Raw genomic sequence first — 10220 nt, 5'->3', positions numbered from 1 at the left:
TGGGAGGTGCTGCTGCCCTGGAGAGCCCTGACGAGCCCCAGGGGCTCAATCAGACAAATTGAGATGGGATCTGACTGTTTTCAGCAACTCGGGTCTAAAATCTCAAAGCTCAAACCATAAGGGATTATCCATAAGGCAGGAGGACGTGGGGTAAGTGCTGAAAAACTGTGATGTTGTTGTGCACCAAAATATTGACTCTGTGTATGAAAAACCACCTGTATCTTCAACAACAGATTGGACTCCCTGCTCACACTTTCATGTCTAAAATACCCTGAACCAAGAAAGTGTCCAGGGAAACACAGTATGACAGTGGATCAGCTTTGGAAATCAAATTAATAAAAATCATACCTGATTCAATATTATTATTATTATTAATAATAATAATAATAATAATAATAATATAACAAGAAGAAGAAAAGAAGAAGAAGAAGAAGAAGAAGAAGAAGAAGAAGAAGAAGAAGAACTATTATATAACAAAACCTACTATTCTCTAATAATAACAACAAATTTTGTAATTTTTTTAAAAGCAGTTCAGAATAAATGCCTCATCAAACAAAACCAGATGTGAGGTGTTAACAGAAAAGATATTACCAGTGCAGGGAGCTGGCAGCTGTGCTGCCATGCCAACAGCTCAGCCTCTGTGACAAAATGCAAATATTGGACTGCAAATAAACAGGGGTCATGGGGGACTCTCAGAGCACCCAGGAGCTCTGCACCAAAGGAGTCCCTCGGCTTTAGACCCCTTCTCCCAAACCCATCAGAGCCCATTCTCCATGATGTTCCAGGTCCTTTCCCATGACCCATCCTCACTATAAAACTCTGTAATTACACTTTTCTGTGCGACTCTAAGGGTGCAGGGCTCTGCCCAAGCGGCTCCTTGGATTCCTCTTCCCTAAAACCTTTCCCTTTTACATTAAACTGAAACAGGAGCTCCATGTGCCCCAGGAAGGGCTGAGGGCTCTGGGGTCGCTGCGGGAGGGTTTGGGACCGACAGGGGCACGAGGTCAGGGATGGGGGTTCCCACAGATCCCGGGGGTTCCCACTGTTATAAACGATCAGTCAAAAGCCAAATTATCAAAAATGCAAAAAGATTTATTCATCTTTTTCTGCCACCAAAATGCAGTCCCCAAAACCACCACAGCCAAGGAGACAGCGTGGAGCCCAGGATCGGCCTTTGCGTGAACCTGGATCTGGCCTCTATTGCATCGGACCCTCCCCCGTTCATGTTTTATACAGTTTATTATACCCGAGGCCAAGGATTCCAAGCTTCTTTTGTAACTCTGCATGTTCATAGTTGGTTCTTTCACTGTGCAGAGCTGGGCAATCGCCGTTCCCTGGTTGACAGCCAGCGTTGATCGAATCCCAGGAAGACGCGTACTCACATGTGACTTTCTGATGGCTTCTGCCATCTTGATGGATGCTATCAACAGGGCCATGATCCCTTTTAGGCATCCTCCAATCACTCAGGATAGCGGTGAGCGTCTGTTCATGAGTTCACTGAGTATTGCTCTCCTGTGGCCTCCAGGAACCTCGGAATTCAAGTGGACGTCTGTCCTTGGGCTGCCCGTGGTCAGAGACTCGTTTGGATTTCACAATTTGATAAAATACATTCTCTCCGTAGCATGAATTGTTTCATAGCATATATTACACCACGGATCCCTGGGGGCTCCCGCAGATCCCGCACACCGCTCTGACACGGGATGCGTTCTGCGAGCTGCAGCACTCTCTATAAATAGCAACCCCCATCCGAATAATCATTGTTATGCAGATCGCTCTTGGTGATTAATTGGGCGAAGGGAATTTGGAGAAGAGTTTCCCCGTGGGAATGCATGCGGGAGGAGGTCGGAGGGCTGGGCTGCTCCAGGGATGGGAGCAGAGTTCGGGGCTCGGGATCCCTGCTGGGGTTGGATGGCATCCGTGCCCATTTGGGGCGGTGAAACAGTTTCGGGCTCAGGATCACTGCTGGGCCTGAGCAGGATGGCATCTGTGACCATTTGGGGTGGTGAAACACTTCGGGGCTCAGGATCGCTGCTGGGGTTGCTGGAGCAGGATGGCATCCGTGCCCATTTAGGGCAGTGGAATGCCCTTTAGGGCTCCTCCCAACCCCAGCCCGCCCTGTGATGTGATCCTGCCCATGCCTGGACCCCGTGCCCAGGTCAGGGGTGCCCACCACCAACAGATAAGTATCGGACAATGCTAAACAACTATCAATATAACCATCTAATAATAAACATCTAACAACAGATAAATATCTAATAGTAAATAAACATCTAATACTGGATTAATTTCTAGTAACAGTAATTATCTAACAGTAAATGTCTAATCAGAGCTTGTTTTCCTCTTCTCCCCAGCTCAATTTGCCTCCCTCCATCCCCACGCCATTTCAAAATGTAATCATTGACTGAAGAAACAGAAAATCCACGCTTTGTTCCCGCTGCAGCTGGTAATTTACAGTGTCCAGAGAGAGCTGGCATTGCAGGCAGGTGTTTCAGCTCCTGCTTTGCTCTGGTGCCACAGAACTCTGCAGATGCTGGTGACAACACAGAGATGTCCCTGACCCAAACAGGGCTTTGCTCTCCTTGCCCCACCAGACACAGGGCAGGGCTGGGGGCAGGAGGGAATTTAACCCCACAAATGCTGAAATAGGTCTGAGGCAAAGCTGCCCACCTGCCATCCCAGCCCGGGGCCAGGGCCACACTGCTCGGGGCCAGGCAGGACCCAGGGCTCCCCTGAAGGCACCTGGCGCCTCCCATCCCCTCAGCAGATGCTCCAGGATCCTGCCTTGGTTTGCAGCAGTCCGGGGACCAAAGTCTCACCTTTCCCAAGGAAGGACCTCAGGGATCTCCCAGCTGTGCCCCCTGCAACCCCTGCAAGGGCTTTGCTCTCAGCAGGGCTGGGAGCAGCCAGGCTGGCACAGGGGACGTGTCCCAGGGCACGGGGCACTGCTGGCACTGCTGGGCAGGAGCAGGAGCAGGAGCAGAGCAGGACCTGTCCTGGGGGCAGCACAGCCCCAGCCCTGCTGGTGCCACCCATGCCCACCCTGCCACCCTGGAGGAGTGTTGGGGAGACAGGTGAGGGACAGGACGCTGGCCCTGTGCTGCCACTGTGACACCCCCTGGCTGCAGGGACAGACACACTGACACCCTGTGACCCAGGGACAGACAGACACCCTGCGGCCCTCCCTGGCTGCAGGACAGACACACTGACAGCCCCAGGGACACCCTGTGGCCCTCCCTGGCTGCAGGGACACAGAGACCTGTGACCATCCTGGGCCACCCAGGTGCCCCCACCAAGGCCTTCCTTCCCCCAGACCCCTGAGCTGCCCAGGCTGGGGCCAGGCCCCTCCTGCTCTCCCCTCCATTAAATTAGTAAATTAGTAAATTAGAGTCTCTGCATCAGCCAGAAACCTCATTAGCAACGATTTTAGGTTTGTGTTTGCTCAAGTGATCCCAATCACAGGACATCAGAGCCAGCATCAGGCCAGTCCCTGCAGGCCCTCTCCAGGAGCACGCAGAAATGAGACCTGCATTGGAGAGAGCACACAGAACATGAAACCTGCATTGCAGAGAGCCCACAGAAAATGAGACCTGTACTGGAGAGACGATCTGCACTTTGCAAAGCCCACCAGCAGCTGCTTTACCTGTCATTTATTCATTTGTTTGTGTGCACAACGAGCCCTGTGTCACAATGTGTGAATATAAACACACTCAGGGTGCACCAAGGCCCGGGGTCAGTTTTTCAGGCCGGGGTAACTTTATCACCCATTGGATGCAGAAGATGAAACCCCACATCTCCACGGAAGCTGGATGCCCAAACGAGCCCTGATTGCTGTTAATTACATTCCTGCCCTTTTACACTCTATTGATCAAGTCTCAGATTCGCTTTGCCATTATTTTATTTTAATCTAAAGGCAAATGAAGCTGTTTCAGATTTCTCTGATAATGCCATTTCTCTGTTCAATTTAAGCACATGAACTTAGGGTTTTCCTGACTTAAGTCAGAAACTTGTTTCTTTTTCTTATTTTTTTTATTTTCCCCTAGTTAGGCTGAGCCAGAGGTACCTGAGGAAGGTTTGCTTGGCATCAGCCCCGAGATGTGCAGGATGTCTCTGCTTCAGCTCATGCAGCTGAAGAACGAGTCTGGACTCTTCACTTTTCAATCCTGAGGTTGTTTATTAATTCTTATCTATAAAATTTTCTCTCTGCCCAGCCGAGATCGGCTCAGCAGGGCAGCCACAGGCTGTGGTTGTCCTTTTGTACTACAAACTACATATAACATATTTACAGTTAATTCCCAATACCCATCATCTGTGTTAGACAGTGCACTGCTACTCTAACCCAATCCCAAAGTGCCAACATCACTGCAGAAAATGGAGAACAAGAAGAAGAAGAAGAAAGGCTGGACATGCCCAGATTCCTCCATCTTGTCCCTATAACCCCCATACCAAAAATCCTAAAATCTACAATTTCACCCTGTGATCATTTTGTTATTACACCATTCAAACCCATGTGACTTTCAGGTCCCCATACAAGCTGGTAACTTGCTCCAGGGGTCCCAATCAAATCCCCAGGTGCTCTGGGCTGTGTGCCAGGGTCTGTGCGCCCTCCACGGGGTCCTGGCTGCTCAGGACACCCAGAGGGATGCGCTGAGCTCTGATACCTCCCTGCGGTGAGAGCAGGACCCAGCACCCCGCACAGGCCAGCATGGGGAGCCTCTGCAGCCCAGGTGTCCCCCAGGTGAGCACAGCACAGGGATCCTGCCTGGCTGGGTGTCCCCAAGAGCACAGCACACCATTGCTCACCTGCAGGAGCTGGGCAATCACAGAATCACTGAATTACAGGAGGTTTGGCCTGGGGGGACCTTCAACCCCATCTCATTGCACCGCTGCCATGGGCTGGCAGGGACCTGTGAGGGCCCTGCCCCAGCCTGGAAGTGCTTTAGGACCCAGAACTGTTTGGGAACTCTTTGGGAACCACAGTGCAGAGCAAACTGGGAGCTCTGAGCTGGAGGTCAGCAGCCATCCCTGCTGAAATCCCCTCAGGTGGTTTTGGGCCCATTTCTGGTTGTTTGGACCCCCAGAGCCCTGCGAGACCCTCAGCTGGGAATTGCAGCCAGCAGCTCCCGAGCGCCTGCACCCTCCAGGGAGCTGCCAGGGACCTCTGGCACCAGCAGGAGCCTCCAATCCATGGCACCAAACCACCACCCAACACTGCCACAAAGGCTGAGTTACCATCCCATTCCAGCAAGGAGGGGCTGCTGTTCATTACCTGCCTTCTGTGGAGCGGGACTTTGTTGCAGTAAGGTAAAAAACCGTAAAGAAAGGCTTCATGAAACCCAGCCTGCTCTCCTGGAATCGATGTCTGGCCTTGTCTAAGCCAGCCCTGCGCAGGTTCCCGTGTGAAAGCAGCCCTGGTGCGAGCAGCTCGTTAGCACAGCGATCCACTCCTGGGTGAAAAACAGCCAGCACTTGTACCAACATTAGATGGAAAATGGAAACTGCCTCTCACAAACTGCTGTCCCCGCAGGCACCCACAGGTTTGAGAGACCAATCAATACAGAATAACAACTCGTTATCAGCCAATACAGGTAATTGCCAAGGAAGCTCCTGAACAATTGGGTTCACACAGGAGGTCTGAAAAAATGATAAAAATACGAGTTACATGAATAAAGAAGAGGCTTTTTCCACCATGAAGAAAATGGAGTCCGTGTGATGTACTCAAATAGGATTTTATTAAACTAACATTGCACAGAGTGATGGAATCATCCTGGTTCTGCCCCTGCCACTGGAGCAGGGTGCTCCAAGCCCCATCCAGCCTGGCCTGAACACTCCCAGGGATCCAGGGGCATCCTGGCCCAGGAGCGCCCAGTGCGCTCTCACCCATCCCAATGGGCTCTCACCCATCCAGGTGGGCTCCTCACCCATCCAGGTGGGCTCTCACCCATCCCATTGGGCTCCTCACTCATCCCAGGTGGGCTCTCACCCATCCAGGTGGGCTCTCACCCATCCCATTGGGCTCCTCACTCATCCCAGGTGGGCTCTCACCCATCCAGGTGGGCTCTCACCCATCCCATTGGGCTCCTCACTCATCCCAGGTGGGCTCTCACCCATCCAGGTGGGCTCTCACCCATCCCATTGGGCTCCTCACTCATCCCAGGTGGGCTCTCACCCATCCCAGGTGGGCTCTCACCCATCCAGGTGAGTTCCTCACCCATCCCACCCCAGTCCCGTCCCCAGCCTGGGGCTCCATCCCCGCTCCAGGTGCAGGCTCAGCTCCTTCTCCAGCTCACAAACATCCACTGAGGGCACATGAGGGTTTATCACTGACTTCCACTTATTGCCCAAAGATTTCTGACGCTCCATTTACTTCTTCCATGTGGGAAAAACACCCGTAGAAATGATAGAATAATGGAATTCTATGAAATGATGGAATAATGGAATTCTATGAAATGATGGAATAATGGAATGGTGGAATGGTTGGGGTGGGGATGGATGTAAAGCTCATCTCATTCTAACTCCATGCCACAGGCAGGGAGCCTTCCTCCCTCCCTTCCTCCCTCCCTCCCAGGCAAAGATCCCTGCAATCCAAGCACACTCACAAAAGCCATGAACTCAGCTAAAAACACAATGGGTGTCTCCAGATTTGGAAAAAAAATTGAAGGAGCCGTGGTTTCCCAGCCGGTGTGAGTTATTAAGCTGACATTTTAACCACCTTGGAATATAAATCTCCCTGCTTGGCTGGCTAATGCCCCATTAGGCACGGGCCCCTGGCCAGGAATGGCCCAGCTGGTGATTCATTGACCTGGGGACATTTCCTGGGCAGTTTCTCCTGACCCGGCCCCACCTCCAGCCCAGGAGCAGAGCAGGGGCTCACAATCAAATCTGAGTCCTCCAAATTCAGATCTGCCTCCTCCAAACTGAAATCTGCGTCCTCCAAACTCAGCTCTGCCTCCTCCAAACTCAAATCTGGCTCCTCCAAAGTCAAATCTGCCTCCTCCAAACTCCGATCTGCCTCCTCCATGGTGTAACTCCATCCTGGGAAACCCCAGGAGCCGGCAGCTCCATGGAGCCATGAGGGCACGGAGCAGTTTGGGCTGGAAAGGACCTTAAATCCCATCTCATCCCATCTCTGCCATGGCAGGGACAGCTCCCCCTGTGCCAGGCTGCTCCAGCCCCATTTATTGACAAATCCAGGGGGCAGCTCGATTGTTCTCAGAGCTGCCCACAGCAACATGCTCTCCTGACAGATTTCCCTTCCCACAGCTCCATCTCCTATCAAAAATCACACGGCAGCTCTGTGCAAACACTCTTTTTTTCCCCTTTTTTCTAAGAAAGCCAAGGCAAACACGAACATTCTGGGGACATTAAAAGCCCAGCGACAGCAGCAGCTTTTGTACCAGCTCCGTTATCTCTGCTGCTAGACAAACAGCCCTTAATGAACAGACTTTCATTTCCCCTGTGCCCGTCGCAGGGTGCCACCTTTGATCAAATCAGAGGGAAATAAAACAAAGAAAGGAAAAAACGCGTTGCAAAAGTGAAAAACTTTTGGGGCATTTACTCTGAAACCATGAACCCAGCCAGGTGTGCAGCAGTGCCTTTCCTGCCTGGATAGGGCAGAGCTGTGGTGCCAAGACACAAAGCATCCCTGTCACCCTGATTTTTTAAGTTTTTCTAAGCCTTCTGATGTTTATATTTTTGTGACAAACTTTCCCACATACTTTATGTAAATAACTTATGGTTTTATATTCTTTTATGGAAGAAGAGAAATTTAACAGACTGTTGTTTGTCCAGCATCGTTGGAGAGGTGACACCATCACCCTCCAATCCACTGTCACTTTCAGAAATCTATAAATGTTAAGAGTCAAAAATTAAAAGTTCTCTTTTTACCATCAAAAACGGGGTGTCCATGTCGTGTTATTTCGTGTCCTATAGCGACACATCCCTGTGAGACGTGGTGGGTGTAGGAAACCTCTGTCCCTTTACACACACTCTGAAGGCTTGGATTGCATTTGGGAATGATGGTTTAAGTGAAATGTCTCCCTCAAACACGGGCAATGAAGCCTTTCCCAAGCTCTCAGAGCACTTCAGCAGCGAGCACCTTCAGCAGCAGCGATGTCAGCAATGAGGGCAGGAGGACGAACCCCCTCTGTGTCGTGGTGGGCACTGTGGGGCCCGTCCAGCCGTGCTTGGTGTGCCACGCTCCATCTGGTGACCAGCACGGTGTCCGTGGTGTGTCTCTGTTGGAAAGGTGAAGGAACAGGCAGGAATGAGGCTGTAGGGCAGCAAACACACCCAGCTGCAGCAGGTGACAGCGAGTCAGCAGGCCTGAGTGCCTGGATGCTTCCCAGCTGAGCCTGCCCAGTCTGTGCCAGTGAAGGAAACCCAGGAGAGGCAGCTCCAGCAGAAACCAGGAGCAGTGGAGGTGCTGATGAGCCAAGCCCACGTTTCCAACACCTCCAGCTTCCCTGGAAGCCCTTGGGCAAGGCTGGCTCCTCCATGCCCAGCCATGCTGCTGCCTTGGTGCTGCTCTCCATCCCAGAACCATGGCACATCCCAGAGCCATGCCCCATCCCAGAGCCATGGCACACCCCAGAGCCATCACACACCCATCCCTGCTGCCAGGGATTTAGCACAAGAGTTCTATTGTCATTATTGTCAGTACATTGCAAGGGTTCCACATCGCTAGAGTTTTGTACCTCCTTGATGTTTCTTGTGGGCAGCTCCTCTAAGCACTGACTCTGCCTTGTCCTCACAGCAGCCAACTGACTCCAGTTCCCCTCAACCAACCAATCCCCTCTTTTATAACACTCTTCTTGTTTGCTACAGGTGTGGCCTGTTAACATCAGGCCTGCTCCTAATCCTCAGTGATTGGCTCTGCTGCAGTCCTTTAGGGGGTAAGATTACATTCCGTACTACCTGTATTTACTCATGTTCCGTCCCCCTGCAGGCCCCTGCAGGTCAGCAGCCGTGCCCCCAGGTGGGGCAGGCGCAGCCCGCACCCGCGGGGCACAGCAGGCGGGCCACGCGCTCGCGGATCTGCCGCGTCCTCACGCCGTAGACGATGGGGTTGAGCATGGGCGGCACCACCACGTAGAGGTTGGCCAGCAGGATGTGCACCTGCCCGGGCACGTGGCGGCCGAAGCGGTGCGTGAGGAAGGAGAAGAAGGCGGGCACGTAGAACATGAGGATGACGCAGAGGTGGGAGCCGCAGGTGCCGAGGGCTTTGCGGCGCGCCTCGCGCGTGGGCAGGCGGAACACGGCGCGGAGGATGAGCGCGTAGGAGGCAGCGATGAGCACCACGTCCAGGCCCGAGGAGAGCAGCGCCGTGGTGAGCCCGTACCAGACGTTGGCGCGGATATCGGCGCAGGCCAGGCGCGCGACGCCCATGTGCTCGCAGTAGGTGTGGGGCATGACGTTGTGCCCGCAGTAGGGCAGGCGCTTCAGCAGGAAGATGGGCGGGCACATGATGCACAGCCCGCGGGCCACGGCGGCCGCCGCCACCTTGGCGATGGCCGAGGGCGTCAGCAGGGCCCCGTAGCGCAGCGGGGCGCACACGGCCACGTAGCGGTCGAAGGCCATGGCCAGCAGCACCGAGGACTCCACGATGAAGCTGAAGTGCGTGAAGAACATCTGCGCCATGCAGGCGTCGAAGGAGATCTCCCTGGCGCCAAACCAGAAGATGGCCAGCATCTTGGGCACGGTGGCAGTGGACAGCAGCAGGTCCGAGAGGGCCAGCATGGCCAGGAACAGGTACATGGGCTCGTGCAGGCTGCGGTCTGTGGCGATGAGGAAGAGGAGCAGCAGGTTGCTGAGCACGGCGGTGAGGTACATCAGGCAGAAGGGCACGGAGATCCAGACGTGGGACTCCTCCATGCCCGGGATGCCCGTCAGCACGAAGGTGATGGGGTCGAAGCTGCTCTCGTTGAGCTCGTACATGGCGCTCCCGGGCTCAGCCCAGCCTGACCCGGCTCTCTGCAGGAAGGAGAAGGGACAAACCACCCTGTGAACCTGGCCTTGCCTGTGACACCTGACAGAAGCTTTAGAGGAGAAGGGACAAACCACCCCAGTGAGCCTGGCCTTGCCTGTGGCACCTGAGAGGTGCTGAAAAGCAGGACACAGGTGACAAGGCTCCTGCCTTTTGCCCCAAGGGCTGCCCTGCCTCGCTGTGCTCTCTACAAAAGACCCCATTTGTCCTGCCATGTAGCCAGGATATTTTCTGAAAA

At 53.4% G+C, this 10220-nt stretch overlaps 1 protein-coding gene across 1 annotated transcript; it reads right to left on the bottom strand.

Annotated features, from left to right (window-relative positions):
• Positions 1-8081: 8081 nt before the first annotated feature.
• Positions 8082-9945, bottom strand: LOC128948965 (olfactory receptor 52B2-like). The gene is made up of 2 exons (XM_054293724.1): positions 8997-9945; positions 8082-8269 (listed from the first exon to the last, which is right to left on the bottom strand). The coding sequence occupies exons 1-2, from the start codon at positions 9931-9933 to the stop codon at positions 8082-8084; spliced, it is 1125 nt and encodes a 374-aa protein (XP_054149699.1). The 5' UTR covers positions 9934-9945.
• Between the last annotated feature and the right edge of the window lie 275 nt (positions 9946-10220).

This window comes from Melozone crissalis, unplaced genomic scaffold, assembly GCF_028551555.1.
Source record: "Melozone crissalis strain CALT ecotype California unplaced genomic scaffold, PUWL_Pcris_2 ptg000187l_1, whole genome shotgun sequence".
Lineage (NCBI taxonomy): Eukaryota > Metazoa > Chordata > Aves > Passeriformes > Passerellidae > Melozone > Melozone crissalis.
Note: the sequence above shows the minus strand (reverse complement) of the source record. Positions and strands in the feature narration are given on the sequence as shown.

Bases quoted from the DNA above. Each gene is read 5' to 3' on its own strand.
- LOC128948965 (XM_054293724.1), bottom strand. From the start codon at position 9,933: ATGTACGAGCTCAACGAGAGCAGCTTCGACCCCATCACCTTCGTGCTG. The intron at 8,270-8,996 runs GTGCGGGCTGCG...GCTGCCCTACAG, and splicing joins CCGCCTGCTGTGCCCCGCGG to CCTCATTCCTGCCTGTTCCT.